We start from the raw sequence: 21455 nt of genomic DNA on the forward strand, positions 1-21455 counted from the left end.
GCCAGAGTCAAGTTTAGGACCAGAGGAGTGAGTTTTTGCCTTTGAGCTGGCAGGAGGAGGTTGTTTCCTATAGGCTTTGAGGCTTTGGATAATCATAAAATTGACTTACGCCGGGCGTGGTGGCGCACGCCTTTAATCCCAGCACTCGGGAGGCAGAGGCAGGTGGATTTCTGAGTTCGAGGCCAGCCTGGTCTACAAAGTGAGTTCCAGGACAGCCAGGGCTATAGAGAAACCCTGTCTCGAAAAACCCAAAAAAAAAAAAAAAAAAAAAATTGACTTACTAGTAGTGTTTAAAATGGCCTGGTCCACGCCGGGCATTGGTGGCACAGGCCTTTAATCCCAGCACTTGGGAGGCAGAGGCAGGCAGATTTCAGAGTTTAAGGCCAGCCTGGTCTACAGAGTGAGTTCCAGGACAGCCAGGGCTACACAGAGAAACCCTGTCTCAGAACAAAAACAAGAACAAAACTAAAAAACAAAAAACAAAAAAAAAAACCCCAAAACCAAACAAACACCCCCCCAAAGTCCTCTAAACTATCTTTAAATCCTCAGTGAAGACTTAAGAGAATTAGAAGCCAAGAGTTCACATCTGTACTCAATGGAAACCTTTTTAAAATAGAGACGAGAGGCTCATGATGTCTCTCTCAGCTTTGTTCATTCAGAGTAGACACAAAAACTTCCTCGTCGGCCTGCTCTTCCCTTCCAACTGGCCTTTCAGAATGGAGGAGTCACTATCCTAAGCCTCAAAGCTTTGCTTTATAGATCCTGGAGTTTACCCCCCTGCTTTATCTGTTCTCTAGCATTGCTCTTGATTTGGAAACTTCTTAGTTCTTCTTGGTCAACCAAGCTTGAATTTGTCGATTAATGCTTACTTGAGCAGTTAACATAGCACCTTAGCCGTGAACCTTTAAAAGTTATCTTGTCTTTGGCGGGGGTGTATAGTGGTAGAGTGCTTTGCCTGGCACAAATGATATCCTGGTTTGTATCCCAATCTAATATCTTCTACTCCCCCCGTCCAAAAAAAAAAAAAAAAAAAAACCTTGAGAGTTACGCTATTGTAATTTATTTGTTTGTCCTTTTACAGGTCTCATTTCTCATAAAATTTAAACATAATTGTTTTGTTCTAGAGAGACATATGGTCCAGGGTTATTTCTTTGTTTATTTTTAAATTGATTCTTTGTTAATAGATGAGAGCGAGCTAATTTTGGTCAAGGCCATGGAAATGAGCCTGCAGAGGGCCTGAAGTTATGATCTGATAAGCACTTTGGGTTTTTCCTGACTTTGGCCTCCTTTTGTTTATCTTTTATTTGTGTGAGCTTGACTGTGTTATTCACTCCCTGCTTCCTCTAGACATTTTTTTTTAGCTCCTTTCAGATGGGTCAAGGCTTAGCCATTGATATGTAGCCACAGCTATAGAATTGTAATTGAAGTGATCACACATGAACACACACACATTAGGATTACTGGACATCATTAGTTTTCCCCATATAGCAGCCATAAATAGTTGAAAAGCCGAAATCACTGTATCAGACAGCTATCAGGAAGTCTCTATGGGTGAGAGCTGGCTGAGTAAGTGGAGTGCTGCCCCACAGCCTGGGCCTGAGCTTGGATCCCTAGAACCACATAGATCTGGGAAGGTGGTAAGCAGCCGTCATCCCATAATTCCTATAATGAGGGCTCAGGGGGAGGTGGGGACAGAAGAATCCTTACATGCTTACAGACCAGACCTAGATACAGTGGCAGAAGAACAAGAGGTCCTGTCTTAAACAAGATGGAAGATGATCAACACTGTGGTTATCCTCTGACATCCACATGTGTGCATGGGCACTAACACCAGAGAACACACACCCCAGAGTCCTCAAAGCAGAGCTGCTTGTTAATTAATGGGTCTGGGTTATACTATAGCTCTGATGGTTTTCTTCGTGTGGTACTGGGGTTTGAACCTAGGGCCTTGTCAACAAACTGCTTGGTTTTTAAGTGAATGGCAGGCGATTTAGAAACCAGAGAAAATGCAAATGCTTTATTGGTTTTCCAGTAGGTTTCATACTTTTGGTAAATTACAGTAGAAGGATGGATGAGTGTGCTGCCTGCCTGCCTGCCTGCCTGCCTGCCTGCCTGCCTGCCTGCCTGCCTGCCTGCCTGCCTGCCTGCCTGCCTGCCTGCCTGCCTGCCTGCCTATCTATCTATCTATCTATCTATCTATCTATCTATCTATCTATCTATCTATCTATCTATCTATCTATCTATCTATCTATCTATCTATATCTACTCTGTCACTTTGTAACAGGAAAGGGAGATCTATTTACTCTGTTTTGTGTGCCTGGTTTGTTGAAACATTGCTCTTGAGTACTTAGCAGCTCTGGTAGGTACCTGCCTATTCTGTAGGATGGAGCCAGTACATGAGCTGAGGGGTTTAGGAGCTGGCACCTCAGCAGCTGTGTTCTTTGTTTGCTAGAACGTGGGACTTTAGGTTTCAGGACCCTTTGTCCAGTGTCTGAACTCAGTTCACTCACTTTGGCTGATGCAGGAAGAAGAATCCCTCTGGTCCTTTAGAGTTAGCAGTGGCTTGAGACATCTGTGAGGCAGGGTTTCTCTTTAAGGGCCATAAGGGCTGTATGCCCTTGTGGAGGGTCAATAATCCTTCCTGAGCGGGTTTTCAAATGTCTTGAACACGTGTGCCTAATCACTCCTGACAAGTCTGTCTACTAACAGTTTATTACTCTGTCCCCTTGATTGATAGGAGTCAATCACCATATGGCCCGTTCAGATTACGGCTTTGTGTTTCTCCTAATGGACTTCATGCTCTCTCACCAGGAAGAGGAAGAACAGGAGGAAGAAGATGATGATGAAGATGATGATGATACTGATGATTTAGATGAACTAGACACTGACCAGTTGCTGGAGGCAGAACTGGAGGAGGATGACAACAATGAGAATGCAGGAGAGGATGGAGACAATGACTTCTCTCCCTCTGATGAGGAGCTAGCAAACCTTCTAGAGGAGGGAGAGGAGGGGGAAGATGAAGACTCTGATGCAGATGAGGAGGTGGAGCTGATCCTGGGGGACAGTAAGTACAGGGCAGAGTCTGGGCGAGCCGCTGCACCCAGGCCAGGTCCTTCTGCTGTCCCAACCCATTCCAGAAGACAGCTGGGCTTGAGTTCTGCTGCCTCTCCACTCTGGCCCCTGAGGAAAAGCCCTGAGACATTAGTCAGCCTCTTCTCCCGTCAGACTCTATAGCCATCAGGTGGCTCCTCCTCTTAACTCATAAGCGAAGGTTTGCACACTTTTCTGTCAGAACAAAGGCAGTGCTTCTTTGCTTCCTGGGTCGTGTGGGCCCTGTCACAGCCTCAGATCCCCTGTAGTGAGGAGAAGGCAGTCACAGGCCAAACATGAAGTGATATTTAGAGCTGTGTTGCAATAAAACTTATTTACAAAATAGGTAGTGAGCTTATAGTTTTTGAATTCCAGCTTTAAAGTATTGGACTTAGAAAGGTGGAAGCATGGCTGTCACCTGAGGGTCTGGCTGAGGTCAGTTTGAAGCAGCTCTTCACAGGCTCCTTTGCCTCCGTGGCCGCTGTGTATAGATTAAGGGCCTTGTGTGGGAGAGCCTCTCCTGGCTGCTTTTGACCAGTCTCTCCTGAAGGTTGAGGAACCAATGCATCTGTCTTGTTCATTTCACCCTACCCCACTTCTTGTTCAGAACTCTAAAGAACAAACTCCAGTTTGTATAGTAATTTCCCACTGGTGGGTTTCTGAAGCCATTCCTATCATTGTTATGAATTCCCAAATAATCAGCTTTAAGACTGGGCAAACATTGTACTCTTGACATGTCTCTGTTGCCACGAGCGTGCCACTGTTGGCAGTTCTGGCTGCGGTCCTGAGTCTTATACTGATCGCTGCCCTGCCTGAGTGAAGAGTGATTCCTGTCTCACTTAGCTGGTATATATATATATATATATACCCAGCGTCCTTACAGGCATGGTAGGTGCTGTGTCTGATAATAGCAGCCACGTAGCACGGAGGGCTGTTGAAATATAATTAAATTAAAAATTAGCTTTTCATTTCCAATTGCTCTGTAGCATATGTTGCTATCGTGCTGAGCAGTAAGAACACATACATTTATATCATTTTATATCATGGCAAAGTTGTATTTTGGTGGCCTAGGTCAAGCAAACTTAATGGTGCTCTATCAGCCAGCCTCCTGTTTATGATCATGCTTCCTGGTAGGAGAGGTGGGTGGCAGTGTGCTTAATATAGAAACTTCTATTACATGTACTGTGCGCACACAATACTGCTCCTCTACCTGATGTAAGTTCATTTTCTTTCGGACAAATATCACTATGTGCTTATCGAGTTGGGACTGACAGTTGATTAAGTCCTCTTATCATATTTGAAGAAGGTCTTGGTGAGAGTGGGGTTGCTTATACCCACCTAGCTGTGGTGTATCATATTCAAAGGTTGAGATGATTCTGTGGGTTAACCCCTGGCCATGACCTCTGAGAGCTAGATAAGGACCCAGGGACATTTTAAATAAAACTTTAATAGTGAGGTGTTAGAGACAAAATTTTACCTCCCTTCAACAGGTTAGTAATGCAGGTTAGTTAGGTGGGCTCAGTCTACAGCAGGTGGCTGGAGCCACCTGCACTTGTAGGAGTGTCACTTGAGTTGCTTTTTTTGTTTTGAAATTAAAAATACTTTACCAAAACCCAAGATTTAAAGAAGTTTCCAGATAGACAAGACTAGTCAAAAGCTCCTTTTGAAGGAGAGACCCAACAAAGTTAGAGTATAACAGGGTGGCAGTACTGTCATTGGGTGTTCCATTTTGGTTTGGTTGGGCCTTTTCCTCCCCAAGCCTACTTAGAGTGAGAAGTGGCTAGACAGAGTTCAGAAGACCCGAGCTCATGCTTTTAACCAGTACAGTGAGGTCTCCATGAAAAGGGGAGGGGGTAATCTAGACAATGAAAATAAAACTACTTCCCCATCAAAGATAAAAGAGAGAAACCTTCCTTCCCCCTACTCTAACCCTGACAACTGCCTTCATTCACAGGGCTGTGTACTTATTCCATGATGGGGCAGTGAATGAGAGCAGAGAGCCGCTCGCTACCAGTGACGGTGTCCCAACAATCCAGATGACACTTCCAGCTTCTGCTCATGCCTTACAACAGTAAATGAGACATAGATGTGCTAATGTGCATTTAATCACCAGAGGAGCGAAGATATCTGGGCTTTTTTATTCTGTAATGTTTCTAAGCCTGTACCCATTAAATACAAAGAAAAATGGAAGGAGTCTTGGCAGAACAGCAGGGACACACCCACATGGTCATGAGAGGGGGTTGAACTGTTGTTACTCACGGCAAGGAGCCTGATCCGTGCTCCAACTTTTTCTAGGGCTTGGACTTGGCTCTTTTCATAGCACATTCCTAGTGCTGGGGACTACTTGCCTTCCACATACTTTAGCTAATCCTAGGTTGCTTGCATTGGGATGATACATTTTGGTCATGAAACATATTTCTAAGTTCTACATTGGGTCTTACTGTGGCAGACAGTTGACATGTAAGCGCCTCTTTGAGGGGGACTCCTGGGCAGCAGTGGCCATATGGTTCATTGCCCTCAGCTATTTATGACACAGGTGACCAACAAGGGCTCGGCCAACAGTGCTTGGATTTGCTCCATTATACAGGGCAGCGTGGTCCTCTCAGATCCTGAGTTTGCCCTGGCTGCCTAACATATTTTGCTTCATGACCCAGGTTGGCCTCAAGTTCCCCAACCCTTCTGTCTTCACTTTCTGAGTGCTAGGATTACAGGCATGTGCCACCACACCCAGCTTCAGGTTTTCCATTCCTAATTTGAATATAAACCCTCTCAATTTGTATTTGGTAACAGTATACCCTCTTTTCAGAATTTTGCTTAAATTCTAAAAATTAACTCTCTTAAAGCAAAGGTAATTTGGAAAACTCTTTTAAGTTACAAGAATATTGTTACTATAACCTGGGTGTAAACACTGACATAAAATACATGACATTTGAACATTTCTGCTTGCACTCTGAGGTGGAGACACAGCTGTCACCTACAGGTTGTCTTTTAGTGCTCTTCCCTGTGTTTTCTGGTCTGTCCTTTGTGGATGTTGCTATCCCTCATGACTGTCAGTGGAGCAGACTGATTGTACTGACCCCTCATTTACAAGTGTTATTACAAGCGTCACTCTGCTTGTCTGGAGGAACCCAACCTTCCTCAACTTATGGAGCCTTTCTGTGGTCTGGTGAAATTCATAGAACCATAGCTGTGGGTCACCATGTGACTTTGCACAGTTCCTGAGTCATGCAGGGTATAGCTTCAGATACAAACCTGTCCTTGAAAGAGAGGCATATTGTCTTCAGGGGTCTTTTCGTCTATGCTTCTGGGGACCCCTTGCTCTTAAGCCTGGATATTGTAGGGCAACAGCAGCTCAAAACCCTGGGATTATTATAGTTCATTTGCCTTTGCTGCAAAGACTTTTTAGAATAGGAGGTCCTGACCACAAGTTAGGGTCACTGCAGCATTTGGAGCTGAGAAAAGGCTAGGGCAGGTAGATAAAAGGAGCCCTGTCATCTGACCCATGGCTGCGGTGTGAGGAAGGTCGCAGTGGTGTTTGATAAGCGGTGTTCCGTCCTTAGATGTGAAGTCTTGGCTTTTTTTTTTTTTTTTTTTTTTTTTTTTGCTGTTGGGCAAAGGGTTGAAGCCCCTGTCTATTCTGGGGTATGTGTGTCTCAGGCAGGTGGGCCTGGCATTGTTGGCTCACCTGTAATGTTATCACTAGAGGGTCCTTCGGGGTCTGCAGAAGCACCTGGCAGGGCAGGTGCTGTGTGGCTCTGGGGAGTAGACAGTGCCTTCCTTCTTGAGTTTTTATCTCAGAGGAACTGCTGCGTCATGGTCTGTTTAGGTTCAAGCATCAGGGTTTCATTGTGACCATTCCATTGTGTTTCCCACTCCTTGTTCCCATCCATCCTTACCTTGCCCTAGAATTAGTTATCTTACAGTTATCTTGGAGAGGCTAGCAAAGCTTTCCACTTGTATTTACCCATTTCTGTAGACACCCCAGAGCCCGGGTGTTTTAGGGCCCAGGCTATGTTGCCCATGTTCCTGGGAACCATATGAAAATATTTCCACAGATTTGTTATTATTTAAAAATTTTTTAAGGGGTGGAAGAGATGGTTCAGTGGTTAAAAGCACTTGTTCTTGCAGAGCCTGGGTTTGATGGCAGCACCTACAATGATGGCTCTTAACCATCTGTAATGCTGGTTCCAGGGGCTCTGTTGCCCTTTTCTGACCTCCTTGGGTGGACACCAGAGACACGTGTTGCACATCCATATACGAGAGAGAGAGAGAGAGAGAGAGAGAGAGAGAGAGAGAGAGAGAGAACGAACGAGCTCGCTTGCGAGTCCTTGAGAGCTTTCCAGTGTGTGGAAGTTAGAAGAGGGCAGTGTGTAGGAGTTGGTTCTCTACAGGGATAGAACTCCCTGGAGAGCTGGTATCAGAGACCTTTGCCTACTGATATACCTTACTGGTCCTTTTTCATGGTTTCTTGAACAAACACTAGGCCTTTAGTGTTACCAGTTCCAGACAGGCATGGTGTATTTTGTCTTTAGGGTCCTTTAGTTGAGGGAACAGGAGAGGGTCTCACTGTATCCAGGCTGGCCTTAGCCTGAGCTTTAGTGTTCTGAAGACTGTAGATGTGTCCCTCACGCCTGGCTTTGAGAGGCTCTTTTGTGACTACTTAGTTTCATTGCTCAATGGATCCTTCTAGAAGTAGTTAATGATTTCATTTCTTGCCTGCAGAGTGAGTCCCAGGGCCCTCGGTCTCTGCTTCTTGTAGCTTCCTGCTTGTTTGCCATGGATGGTTTTCTCTGTAGCTGCATGACAAGGATGAGTCCTAGGATCTTCTGCCTTTGTAGGCTTCTGAGGGCTGGAGGAAGGGATTCCGCCTGCCTTAACTTTTAAAAATAAATTTTAGTGTGTCCATATAAGATATCCACCATGGGATTCATGTCCAAAGGCTACTATAGTGAAAAGATGAACATGCCCACTATCTACCCATCACGCCCATCTGGTCTGATCCAGAATTTAATTTTATTTGTACTGTCTTTGTGTTGAATGTTAGAACTCTTTAAGAATTGTTATCCTTCATATCTGCTACTTTGAATGGCTGACTCCGTTCCTCCTGATATCTTCTCCAGGTCCCCTAGTAACATTTTGTTTTAAAGACAGGGTTTTCTTCTGAAACCCACGCTGGCCTGGAGCTCTAACTCCACATCCTCTCTTACTGCTTCCTCGGGTCAGGCTTATGATCTTGCCGTAAGGACACAATAGGCTTGGGGCTGGGACTTCGGTGCTCCCCTCAGCCCTGTCCCTTTGTAGCCCAGTGCCCCAGGAGGAGGCTTGAGGACACTCACTTGATCCCTCTGAGGCAACCCAGGCAGGAAGCAGGGCCTCTAAGCTCAGGTCTTTTGAAAGGCAAGAGAGCCAGAGATCCCAGGGGTGGCCACTGTTGCCAGCAACAGGCATATTCTCTGGAGTCAAGCTCCAAGGAGTTAATTGATGTGTTTTCTACTTTCTGGAAAGTGGTAATTAACCCTGCTCAGGCATAAGTGTGTTGAATGTAGGAGTTTCCTACAATCCTAGCACATAATCGTCTCTCCCTTCTCTTACCTTTCAGCAGACAGCTCGGACAACTCTGATTTGGAAGATGACATCATCTTATCTCTGAATGAGTGATGTGCCATTCCTACTTGGAAGAGAATCTTGGCAGGCGAGAGAAACTGAGTGAATTCAGAACACCTGCCCTTTGCTGCCTCCCAGGGCTGTCAGTTAAGGAACTGTATGCCCTGCATTCAGAGGACTATGATTTAAAGTCTCCCTGGAATCTGAGGGCCCTTCTAAGAACAACAACAACAGTGACCACACGACCACACACACACACACACACACACACACACACACACACACACACACACACACACACACACACACACACACACACACACACACAGAGCTACAGGGACTAGGCCCTAGTTTGTGTCCCCCTCCTCCTAGGAAGGGCATAGCTTTCCTCAAGGGAAAAACAAACATGTCTCTGGGTATTTCACAATATATTTTCTTTGTATAATGTTCTTTACTTAAAAGAACAAGAAATAGTTTTTTATAAAACTTAAAAAGAAAAAAAAAAGTACCAGGCATTTCTAACGAGGGTCTGAACTTATCCACCAGTCTCCTATCCCCGCACTTCATTTTCTTTGGAAGAAAATGATGTCTAAAGAACATATAGAGGCATTTTTACATACGTATTTAAATGAAGAGGAAAATCGTGGTTTCATAAATTGATAAGGATTAAGAATATTTTATTATAAATATAATATATGATTTTTAACCTGTTTTGTTGCCTCATATGCTGTCAAGTTAATTTGTTTTCCTTTGTGCCAGAGCGGGAATGGGCGGCATGGCCTGAGCACTGGGAATGCCTAACTCCCTGCCTCGGTGGCCAGGCAGCAGTCAGTCGTGTGGACCCTGGTTTTGTGGAGTTGAGAGAACTTTAGGGGTATAAATTCACTCCCTCTCTTTCCTCTTTGTGATTCAGTTTTTCAAGCCTTTTTTTTTTTCCCTTTCCCTTTCTCCCCAATGTGGAAATTACAAATCAAAGGTCTTTTTCTTTAATGTAAAGTGTATTTATTTAAAAAAAATTACAAAATAAACTACAAGTCTGTCTTTGTTTATGGCCTTTCCTTGTTTTCTTTTACCAAAGTGGGATTTCCCCTTCCTCCTCTCAGTTCTGGCCAGACCTCAGAGGACTTGTAAGGAAGGCAGAGCCCTCCCTCCACAGTGAGAGAACACCGCCTCCCACAGCAAACCCCTGGGACAGACGGTGGCTCTGGCACTTGAGCCTGGCCTGAAGTTGCTGAAGGCTTTGTGAGGATAACAAACAAGGGGGCAGAAGGGACCGGGGTAGGGGGTACATCTCTACCCCCATGTGTGGGACTTTTAAGGAGCATTCTGGCTACCCCTTGTCTGAGATTAGGGGGGACTTGGACAGTTTTTCAGTCCTAACAGTTCAGGGGTACTTTGAGGCTTGGTCAGGCTGGATTTGGAGAAAAACTGGCAAGGTCTAAAACTGACAAAGCATCAGGGGCTCATGCTTTGCTCAGCCTGCCTCTCTCCTTCCCAAATAAATACAAAGTTAATTTTCTCTCTGATTTTGCCCAGATTGTAGCTTCTGTTTCTGTTACATAGGCATCACAGCTACAGAAACCCTACTCCCTTTGCTGAGAGAAGGGTGTACTGGTTATAAAGTAAACAAGTAACACAGACAGTGAAAACTCTCCAGGGGTAGGGAGAGCCTCCTACACCAAGAACACAGCCTGTTACACTGAAGGGACCCAGTACCAAAGAAGTACATCCTGGTACTTTAAGCAAGCCAAGGCTCAGCCGCTCATTTGCTTCATGCCATGGCATTAAATGGTTAGCTGACACCAGCCAGTAGAAGGCTGATGGCTGCTCCTGGATGCAGCTGAAGAGAAAACAGCAAAGTCTCTGTGTTGCAGCTCTGCCAGGAGCTCCTGGGAGCACGCAGTCCTCCCAAGGTAGAGATGAGCACATATAATAGGAAAGCACAATTTTGGTTGACTTGACAACACTCCCTTAGGAATGTGCCTCATGAGGCTAGGAGAAAACATCCACCTTCCATGTTCTTCCTAGGGTTCACAACCCGAGTCACTTAAGACAAGCTATGAAACCTTCCAATTAGGGGCTTTCTCTGCTCATGTTTTTTGCCTTGATGCAACATCTCAGGCACTGGGTACCTGCTGTCAGCTTTCTCACTGGCTACAATGTCATGATCAAACAAGGCCTTGGCCGCCTGACCCACCTCTAGTGCTAGCAGGGCTGACTGAGAGGCCACAGAACCTGTTAACATCTTAAGGACTAAAAGGAAGTGGGTAAGATGGCCCAAGGAAGAAGGTTACAGTGGGTGTGGTTCTTCACTAAGAAACAGATGATCGCCAGAGCCAAAGGGTGCCCTTTTCCAAAGGGGTAATAAAGTGACCTGGTTCTGCCTGGGAAGGGTACCCGGGTGAAACCTGCTTTGTTACAGGGACCCAGCTGTGCTACAACAACTCTTCTGTGATGCTTTTCATTGTTCAGGATCTGTAAGAAAAACTGCAGCAGTCTGTCAGGATGAGCTCTGGTTTCTGCTGGTATGACAAAGAACTGAAGTAGTCTAGTCTAGCAGGTTGACTGGCTTGCTCCGAGCTCCAGAGAAAGTGGCCCCATACATAGGGAGATGAACACGCATGTTAATGCTTTAGAGAAGTGGTTCTCAGCCTTCCTAGTGCTGCAACCCTTTAATACACTTCCTCATGTTGTGGTTACTCCAACCATGTTATTTTGTTGCTACTTCATAACTGTAACTTTGCTACTGTTACAAATTGTAATGCAGATATTTTGGAGGATAGAAGTTTGCCGAATGGGTTGTGACCCACAGGTGGAGAGCCACTGCTTTAGAGCCTTTACTTTCTCATGAATACCAGCCAAAGCCCAGTGAGTGGTAATTCCCTGTTCTTCTCCAGTCTCTTAAATTTCTGTCTCTGTAGACAGGCATGAACTCCATACAGCCTTCAAGGTCCATCTCAGAGCCCAGGGGTCACAGGTGCTGGCTCAGGGTAGGCCAGACCTGAAGCACTGGCCTGGCTAGAACCTCTAACCAGGGTTCCATTCTCCTCAGCCTGACTGGTTTGGACTACCAAGCCGTCACATTGTGAGCCTGACTGTGATCTGTGGTGACAACCGTTGTTGCCTGATCTGGCTTTCTACTTGAGAGACCACAAAGGCAGGGCCTAGTCACTTTCCCATCCCAGACATAGGACTTATCAGTCTGGTTCCTTCATACCAAAGCTGATGTGGATTTGGGCTCTAGTCCATCACAACTGTGACTTTTCTCTATTTTCTTACCTCAGGTCTGGGTCACAACACGGAACACTATGTCACTCATCAAGGGCATCTTCCTGGCACTGACACCCTTGCAGACTGAGCAGTGTAGTTGGGGGGTCTGTTTGCCACAAAGCTTGAAGTTTGACTGCAGCACAGGCTGCTCTGACATAGCCCTGAGAGCGAAGGAAGCACATTGAAGAGTTAACAAGTCTGGCTGCCGCTTACCCTGCCTGCCAACATCTTACCTCCAAGACCCCTGGCAGTCAGGCAGATGACTGATAGGGGAGACCCTAAACTACACAGTAAGACTAAAAGACGGAACCAGGGGGAGCCTGGGCACGTCATGCCCACGGCCGTTTGCATCAATATTGCACTGTTCCTCCCCCCAAATGCAAGACTACACAACTGAAAACTACCCTCCATTAAACAGGCTTTTATAATTGGGTGCTCTGTCCAACAGCCATCGCCCAAACTAAAGCACACACTTAGGGCAGGGAAAAACAACAAAACTACCTGTAGCTGTTGGCACAGGTCTTAGGCCCAGGCCTTTCCTCTGAACGGGCTCAGCTTTCGGCTAGTATAAACAGGGACCATGCCTTGTAAGCCTGCTGGCCAGCAGCTAAGTTTGACAAGTGTGAGCTGGGCCCCGATAGCACAAAGAGCTGCGCAGGACCAGCACAGCACAACTTTTAGAAGCAGTGGTGACAAAAACATGACATACGGCATGCTCTGAGTGAAGCCTTCCATTCTTTACGAAAAAACCTGATTAAACCAGGACTCTGGCGGGATTAAAAATTCATCCTCTGACAAAGGCTTTACTGACAATTTTCCATACAGTTAGTCAAAAAAATAAAATAAAATATAAAAAAATACAGAATACAGCAGACAGAATCTCATACACGGGAAACATAAGTTTCTTCTTATAAAAAAACAAAAATTCCCCCCAAATCTAAGAACTTAGTTTTAGCAGTAGACAGGATGCCACCAAATGAACCACAAAAACCCAGCAGAGAATTCAAACCAAGGGAGAAGGTAGGTGGAGAAGGAGCAGATCTTTAAAATAACTGCTTCTGTGACACAAACACAGCTGGAAAGCACAGGTGCGGGCTAGGCGGTGTCCCTTACTATAACTATCACCATGTGTTCTTCCTCTAACTTGCCCAATGTCCGCAGCGCTGACTGGAGGTACTGCTGTGAAAAGTCGCAGGGCGGGAAGGCATAGAGCATGCCTGTGTTGTCTCTGCCCTTAGACCCACCCACCGGCAAGCTGATCACCCCTGCAGCCTGCTTCTGTTTCAAGTAGGAGACTAGGTTCCTGAGAAGCCGCCTCTGTAGGCCTGGCTCCACCACGGGCATGCCCTCGGCGCCAGGCCCGCTGGGGGTTGACTGGATGGCCAGGAGCACAGCATAGCCATTAGGGCTCCCCTGCTTGATTCGCCGGGTGACCTCGTCCAGCTTGGGCTGATCCAGTCGAAGGCGCTGGGCAATCTTTAGCTGGGTCAGCTTGCTGCCAGAAGGATGGTCTTTGAGGAGGCCACTGATAACTCCCTGGTCCCCCTCAAGGATGTGCATAGATGTCGGAAAGCAGCTGTTTTTCAACACCAGAAGCCCATTCCAACCCAGCTGCAGTGTCTGGGCATATTCTGACAGAGTCTTTAGCTTTTTGGTCTCGTGTTTTGGCTCTTCAAGAGTCTTGGGCTCTGCCTCAGTGGTCCGATGATTGCGTTCACTCTCTCTAGTCTTTTTCCCATGGGAAGAGTCTGGAGCCTCATGGTGGTGGTGATGGTGGCTCCTCTCCTCAGCACCATGTCTGCTGTTGCTGAGGGAGTTGCTGCCTGACTCCTTGGTCCCTTCACTGGAGTGGTTCTCCTTGCGGCTACGCTCAGGGGTGCGATCTGAGCCTCGCTCAGACTGCTGCCCCCCACCCTTGGTCCTGCTGCGTTCCTCGTAAGGGGAGTGAGTTGTCCTCCCACGGTCACTGGAGAGGCTCCTCCGCTTGCGTCTCTCTTCCCAGGGCTTGGCTATGCTCCGGTCCCCATCACCCCCCCAGCGCTCACCACTCCGGCTGCGAACTGAGCGGCTATAGCCCTCCAGGCTGTTTCTGCGGTCTGAACTTTTACTGAGGCTGGTCCAGTCCCCTTCCAAAAAGGTCCGGTCTCGGTCTGAATACAGAAGGTGTGGAGGGGTCCTATCCCGCACCCTAAGGTCAGCATCCAAGTTCCGATGCCGGGTATATCCGTCAGTGAGCAGCTCATAGTGCACAGGGAGAGGTGAGGGCTGGTACTGCTGGGGATAGCGAGTCTCCTCGGCTTTGGCAAAATCCACCCGGAGCCTGCGATCTGGACCACCCAAGGGGAAGCCCCTCATTTTAGCACAGGCAGCCTGGGCTGCGTCCAGGCTCTCGTACTGGATGTAGGCAAAGCTGTCTCCTTTGACGTGATCGATGGTCCGAATGCTCCCGAAGCGATCGAATTCCCTGGCCAGGGCCGCCAGCGAGGTGTTAGGTCCGAGACCACCCACCCAGAGGCGGGTGGTGGGGTTAGCCTTGCCGTAGCCTATCTTTATGGGGTTTCTGCCAATCACCCGGCCAGACATAGCCACCTTCGCCCTGTGTGCCATGTCCAGATTCTGAAACTTGAGGAAGGCATAGGCACCACCCTGGCCGCGGGCAGGCCTCTTGATGACCACCTCCTCGATGATGCCGTACTTCTCGAAGGCCCGTCGAAGCTCCACCTCAGAAACACTGTGGTCCAGGTTGCCGATGAAGAGGTTTCGAGTGGCTCTCTGATCATCCTCCGGCATCAGGTCCTCCTCGCACACGGCCTGGTAGCCGTACGGGCGGCCGCGGTCGTCGTACAGCCCGTAATAGTCCAGGGCTCGCTCTCGAGACAGTCCCACGGCCGCCGCGGCAGCAGCATCCAGGGCGAAGGCTGCGGCGGCGTGCCGCGCGCGGGGCTCCCGCAGGGGCGGGGCGGCTACCGGAGACAGCGAGCGCTGCTTGTACTGGTAGCCACCGTGCAGGGGCAGATAGCCCAGGGGGTCGGCGGGCGCGGGAGGCCCGGGGGGCGGCGTGGAGGCGGCGGCGCTGCTGCTGCTACTGCGCCGGCTGCTCCCGCCGCCGCGCAGGTACACCGGCTCCACCTTGAGCGGGCGATCGTAGAGCAGCAGCTGCCGGGCCAAGGCGTGCTGGCGAGCCTCCCGCGCGTCCTGTGGGTGCCGGAAGTTCACGTAGGCCACGCGGCCCAGCTCCGGGGTGTGTGACAGGCGCAGGCTGATCTCCCCGAACCGCTTGAACTGGTGGAAGAGCCGGTCCTCCAAGTGCTCGGCCGGCAGCGCGGGGCTCAGGCTGCTGATGAGGAGCGTCTTGTACTCCGGAGCCGCGGTGGAGCCCGGACCCGCGGGTTCCGCCCCGGGGGGCGGCGGGGGCGGCGGGAGTGGAGATGCGCGGGGCGACGCGCCGCCAGCACCCGGGTCCCCGGAGGCCTTGCCGGTGCGTCCCCCGCCTCCGGGCGCGCCCGAGGAGCGCCCGCCGCTCGCCCGGTGATTCGCATCCCCGGCAGCGCGCCCGTCGCGATGCCCGCCGCCTCCGCCGCTGCCGCGGGGCTTGTCGCGAGCCCGCGCCGGGACCGGGTGCTTGGTACCGCCGGAGGCCTTGTGCGCTGCCCGCCGCCCGCCCGCCTCTGCCTCTCGTTCGCGCTCCCGCGGCCGCTTGGCGGACGATGACGAGCCACGCCCGCTCGGGCTGGAGTCTCGCTCGCTCTGCCGCTTCATCGCGCCGGTTCGGCGGGCGGGCGGGCGGCCCGCGGGTCCCTCAGAGCGGCGGCGGCGGCGGCCCAGGAGGCAGCGCCCCCGGCGCCGCCATCTTGGACAAAAGGACTCGGCGCGGCGGCGGCGGCGGGGCGGGGCGGGAGCGGCGCCGAGGGGCCCGGCGCTGCGTTATCAAGCTGCGCCGGCCGCGACACGTGACCGCGGTGGGCGGGCCGAGAGTTTCGCTCGCTGCCTATCACGGAGCTCCGTGGCCCCGCACCACGTGACATCTTGGCAACCAGAGGAAGCGGCCTGTCTTGCGAGCTTTGGCGCCGCCGCGTGGCTGCCGGAGCCCAGGCACCCGGCTCCTGGGTCGCGCGCAGATTCCCTCTCGAGCTCGGCAGGCCGCGGCTGCGCTTTCGCTTTGTGCTCCAGGGCTTGCTTGCTACTCCGGGTCCGCCTATCTTTTTCCGCCTCGGGGCCACGCCCACCGGAGCAGGTGTGGCCGCTTGGCCCGAAGCCAAGTGTTGCGCGTCCCACTCCAACCTGCCACTAGATTGAAGAAACTCTATTTCCTTCCATGGAGTTTTCTGATTAGGACCAGAGTTGGCCCCCTTGAAAATAGACACACAAGGATGCCTACACCCTGCCTAGGACCCACATCCAGGCATCTTATGCATTCGAATTCTTCAGGCACTGTCCTGATAGACACAGGTGAGACCTCCCCGGGGTCCAGGTACAGAAACTAGAATGCGTTTGCAACCTACAGACAGGCATCTTGGTGCCACTGGGTCCAAATTTCTGCTGTAGGTGTCTGGGCGGACAGGAGGCTGGGAAGGTGGGGCTGCTGAGCCAAGGGTAAAGAGCAGGTAATGCCATTATCACTTCTTGCCAAGTTGACAGACTGCTGGCCAGTGTTCTGACCACATCCAGGAGATGAGGTGAAGTACCGGCAAGAGTACTCAAAGGCCCCTAGGGCTTATGCTCTCCACAGACGGTTGCTGGATCATTGATGCATCTGTAGGATGTCGAAGAACGCACCCAGCTCTTCCCTCCTCCCATAAGCAGAAAGCAACCAGCAGGAGGAGAAAGTGCAGGAGGAACTTGGAAGAAACAGCAGAGGGCTTCATGTAAGGCCCTGCGAATGCAAAGTGAATTTGGGGACCACACAAGAAGATAGCTAAGACGAGCCTTTTGGAAAACATAACTTCTTAGCAGTTGCTCCTTTCTCATTATCTCTGGAGGCAGCAGGAGCAAAGTTTCCCCACTGAGGCACAGTTCACAAGTGCCAGCAAAGGGAGCAACTGAAAACCACAGTGCACACAACTCCCTCAGGCCTTCCACTACAACCAGCTCACACTGCTTCTTTGTAAACCGATTCCTGCCAACTTTGCCAAAAATATAGGTAAGCAAGGGTCCTTGTTCTGATGCTAGACTGGAACCCCGATGAATGAATAGTTTAAGTACCAGGCGGGGTAAAGATACGCTATGGTCTGACCACCTGTACTCAGCTCACAGTTCTCCTTCTGCATAGGCTGAGCCAAATGTAAATGTCCTTTAGACTTAACAGCAGCTCAAGAACCTTCAGCCCCTGCTACTGGACTGGATGGGGGTGGGGGTCAGGGGTCAAGTCTAACCTCACCAGGCTGAAGTATCAGACACCCAGAAGCCCAAACCCACAAGACATTGGCTGCCCAAGCTCTTAAGTCCTGTTATGGGAGTTTCAGGCCCTCAGCACTGGCAGGCTGAGGGATCTTTTCAGACTGGAAAGATAAACCAGTAATCTATAGGACAGAATACTGTGCCAGCTCAACTCTCCAAAGACAATTTTTTTTAATAAAAAAATCCCAGACAAACTTTGAAGTCCTAGAGTAAACCAGCAAAGAAGGAAGTAAATTGTCCCCACTTGGGGATGGGGAAATTGTCCCCACTCGGGGATGGGCAAGAGGGAACTGCAGAGCCAGCATCACTAGGAAAGCTCTAGGTTCACATCTCATTGTCAGGAGCCCGCTTAAAAAATAAATTACAAAATGGTTATTTGGGGAAGAGACAGATAAACTGCTTTTTCCCCTTCAGGTGCAGCAGGAATTGGGCAGACTACAGATCAGTCCGTGCGCTGGCTGCCTTGGGGGCGTATTTAGGCATCAGTTCATTTATCTTCCGGATATAGTCAGACTTTTCTGCACAGCCTTTGCACATCTCCCCCCAGTCGTCCAGGATCTTCTTCAGCTCTTTCACCCGGAGCTTCTTCAGGTCCACTGTGCTCAGGTCAATCTGCTTGTCTGCAGGGAGAGCAGGAGAGTAAATGGCTGGGCAGGAGAGGCTGCAGGCCCAACTGTGCTGCACGTCAAACCATCCTTAGGATGTCCAGCCCTACGTGCGGCCGGGAAGACAAATGCACACTGCGCCCAAGATTGAGATGACAGTCTTCACCAGGAAGGCCACCTCAGGCTGTCAGTAGCCACCATAAGACACACAGTGCAGACAGCCTATGTGGTTTAGAGAAGGAACATAGCTCCAGTTCCCCGAGGGCTTCCTACATGCCAGCACAAAGGACAGCTCCAGGCTGAGCAGAGCAGACACACCCCTAGCCTCCCCAAGAGGCACCAGAGTCAGACACTTACTCCATAACCCACGTGACCCAAACAAACCGACACCAGAACCAACCAGGATACCAAATCAAATTCACACAAGTACAAAATTCCCGAACATTAGTGCAGTAAACACTGGCATCGTTTAAACTTTATAGGAGAGGCCTAGCTCTTCTCGAGACTAGGATTCTGTGCAACCAGATGGGCTCTGCCATGGTGATGCTGTAACTGTCACGCCTGGGGTTTAGAGCCATGACTGTTGAACTCAAGTTCCCACCACATCACTTCTCTGCTCAAAAACTTCTAAAGCTCCCAAGTTTTTAGACTAAAAGCCAAATTTCCCCCCAAGGCTCTGTCCAACTTGACCTCTACGTACTCCACCACTATCTATAATCTCTATCTGCACTGCTCTATCAGATGGCCTCTGGGTCAACCCTCATCCTTCAAAGTATGTTAAGTCACCCTTTGACCTCCACCTATGTTCGATGCGCAAGTCTGTTCCCTGCAGCACAGAGAATCATCCTTTATGCTACAAACCCGCTTTTGATGACTCTTCTGGCTAGAAAGTTAAGTCCAGAAAGGGTATGCAGAGATGGTAGAAGGCACAGGGTCCGAGTCACACTCACCGTATTTTAGTTCACAGATCTGGCTGTCTTTCTTCTTCAGCTTCTCACAGATCTTTTCCACAGGGATATGGTGGGCCAGGGGCTTCGACACCTCATTGATGATCTTGGTGGCAGCATCATCTGTGGCTCCAATGTAGTAGCACTGCAGCAAAAACCAAAACAAAACAAAATGAAAGCCTTGAAAAAAATCTGCATGCATGAGAGCATGTGTCAGAGGCCAGAAGGCATCAGGTTCCCTGGAGCTGCAGTGCAGGGTGCTGTGGATGCTGGAATTGAACTCAGGTCCTCCACAAGAGCAGCACACATTCATAACCAACTCTCCAGTTCCAGACAACTGTTAGGTCACCTTGAAAACCTCTCTTTGCCAAGGCTTCGGTTTGTTAGTCTGCCCAGATCTAGCTGTCCCAGGCCCGAGGCACTTGATATATGCTCAGCTGCAGAGTTAGAGTTCCGATGAGAGACTACCATGGAAATTAAAGCTACAAGAGGCTGATGCTCCGCCAGGGTCCTTGACCTTGACTTGGCCCTGGCCATCTCGGGGCACCTAGCCAACTACTTCTGGTTCCAATCACACCAAATTCATTCTGGTCTTTGGGCACTCCCATTGCCTGAGTTGTGCTCACTCCACCTCACTGACTCCCTGTCCTCAGAGGTAGATACCCACTACTTTCTCTCTCAGCTCCCACCCACCAACTCTCCTAGCTTATTTCCTTCATGGCATCTGGCATCACTGCCTTGCAGTTGCCTGTCATTTTCTCTCCTGGTCTTACCAATATTCAGCTTATAGCAATGTTTAATAAATAGAGGATAAAAACACTTAAACCTCACATTAGTATATATACAAGTCCCATCACAAAGTGGACAGTGCCCAAGAGCCAGGGACAGGCTGGGTGGGTCACCAGCTACTTACCAACCGATTCTCTTTGCCTCTTGCTTCACGGCAAAACTTTATAAGTTCTTCTTCAATAGTGGCTGGTGAAAATGTGACATCTCTGTCTTTGAGGTCCTGGTAAAATCGTCCCAGATAAGAAATACAAACTGGAAAAGAGGGAGGAGATGGTAAGTAATTATTAGTCTCCATTTCCCCTGGAAAAAACTCTGTCAGCAGTTTTGCTAGAAGGGATTAATTTTTTTTTTTAACTCGGGTACTCAGAAGTGCACAGAGCCCTTAGGTTGCTGGGGTCCTTGTACCCAGTTGCATGCTGGGAATGAACATTACCCAAGTGACCCACACACAACCCTCTCTGCTCTTTTCAAGTTTAAGTCTAGAGTGGACACGTGTCCTTGAGGGAACTCATTGTGACCTCATAAGGGACAGATTGAAGGCTGAAGCAAATGATCAAAATGCTCCTCATTCCAAATACATCGAACCCCCAAGTGCAGCTTAGTAACCCCGAGACGGTTGCGGCCCACAGGATGCCTTCCTGTAATCGCTAAAGTGATGGGAAGACAAAAACTCCCGGGATGTGGGCTTCCGGCCAAGTTATTAACGCTACTGAACCGACGCGTTCCCTTAAATGGGTCAACGTCTCTAGGCCCGGGAAATAAGTGAGGCCCTTTCTCCAGCGGAGCCCCGGGACGGGCCGTCGCTCCCACCCTTTCGCTTTCCTTGGGTTTAGCGCCGCCAGGCCGCCCCCATCCGGTCCCCCGCACCTTCACAGTCTCCTGGCCGCAGCGCCCGGCTGTCAGGCAGCACGCTCAGGGCCAGCGCTACCGCCAGCCCGCGCGTAGCCCACATCCTCCTCAGCCGTCTCCACCACCGCCGCCGCCGCGCGAATGAACCGCACCCGGCGCGGTGTTCCGCCTAGTGGGCTGGAACAGAAACCTGAGCTTCCCATTGGTGTGCGATCCCCGCGCCCACCCATATGCTGCATCCTCATTGGTCCACGTGCCCAGGAGCCCAGACCGGCGGCTCCACGCTACCCTCCCTCATTGGCTGCTGCTGTCTGGGACCTAGACAGTTGTCGGTTGCTGATTGAGCCTGGGCGGTCCATAGGGGTGCGGAGGGAAGGTGCACGGGTCGCCATGTTGGGTTAGGGCAGCTGCTTTGGCTGCTTACCCGGAACCCTCTCAATCTATTGACTCGACCCGAATGCCGAGTCTTGGTTCCACACCCACTCCTCCCGACGCCCGGACTCGTAGAGCAGCATTTCTGGCGCCACCCTATAGCCAGTAGGATGGGCGGCGGGAGCATGGATCAGAAGCGGTTCCTTGTTTTGAACTACCACGTGGATTGCCGAGCCAATCAAGGGGAACGTCCACTTTGATTCGCCGGCTTGCTCAGACCCCGCTTTAACCTGGGTCAGACGGCAGAACCTCTTAAACGAAAGGTCTCGGCCTGCCTAGTCGTTTCCCGTCCTGGGCCTCTGAGGACCTCGCGGCAAGGCTGCGAGCAGAGGCGTTGGTCTACCTTCCAAATGGAGGCCATGGGATCTTGGGAGGTTTTGTTCTCCACTCTTGGAGACACGAGGATGGGAACTGGAGACATTACCGCCTGGACTGCCCTAATGCTAAGTGCAAGGGCTTTGGCCACTCGCCC

The 21455-nt window shown here is 50.0% G+C and overlaps 3 protein-coding genes across 8 annotated transcripts in view; 1 reads left to right on the forward strand and 2 right to left on the reverse strand.

Annotated features, from left to right (window-relative positions):
- Dcaf1 (DDB1 and CUL4 associated factor 1) overlaps window positions 1-9748 on the forward strand; it is a 66824-nt gene extending 57076 nt beyond the window's left edge. For 2 of the 6 annotated variants that reach the window (NM_001373930.1, NM_001373931.1), the window contains 2 exons: window positions 2812-3064; window positions 8690-9748. In NM_001373930.1, the coding sequence (NP_001360859.1) occupies window positions 2812-3064; window positions 8690-8748 (312 nt within the window). In that variant the 3' untranslated portion in view covers window positions 8749-9748. Of the gene's footprint in view, window positions 1-2811; window positions 3065-5044; window positions 5162-8689 lie in introns of all 6 variants that reach the window. The other 4 variants (XR_379768.4, XM_006511753.3, XM_006511754.3 and 1 more) reach the window with 4 other exon arrangements.
- Window positions 9684-15831, reverse strand: Rbm15b (RNA binding motif protein 15B). The gene has a single exon (NM_175402.5). The coding sequence runs from the start codon at window positions 15721-15723 to the stop codon at window positions 13060-13062; it is 2664 nt and encodes an 887-aa protein (NP_780611.3). The 5' UTR covers window positions 15724-15831; the 3' UTR covers window positions 9684-13059.
- Window positions 15832-17508: 1677 nt separating this feature from the next.
- Window positions 17509-20694, reverse strand: Manf (mesencephalic astrocyte-derived neurotrophic factor). Its single transcript, NM_029103.4, has 4 exons — window positions 20570-20694; window positions 19827-19954; window positions 18917-19058; window positions 17509-17981 (listed from the first exon to the last, which is right to left on the reverse strand). The coding sequence occupies exons 1-4, from the start codon at window positions 20652-20654 to the stop codon at window positions 17797-17799; spliced, it is 540 nt and encodes a 179-aa protein (NP_083379.2). The 5' UTR covers window positions 20655-20694; the 3' UTR covers window positions 17509-17796.
- Between the last annotated feature and the right edge of the window lie 761 nt (window positions 20695-21455).

Source organism: Mus musculus, chromosome 9 (genome assembly GCF_000001635.26).
Source record: "Mus musculus strain C57BL/6J chromosome 9, GRCm38.p6 C57BL/6J".
Lineage (NCBI taxonomy): Eukaryota > Metazoa > Chordata > Mammalia > Rodentia > Muridae > Mus > Mus musculus.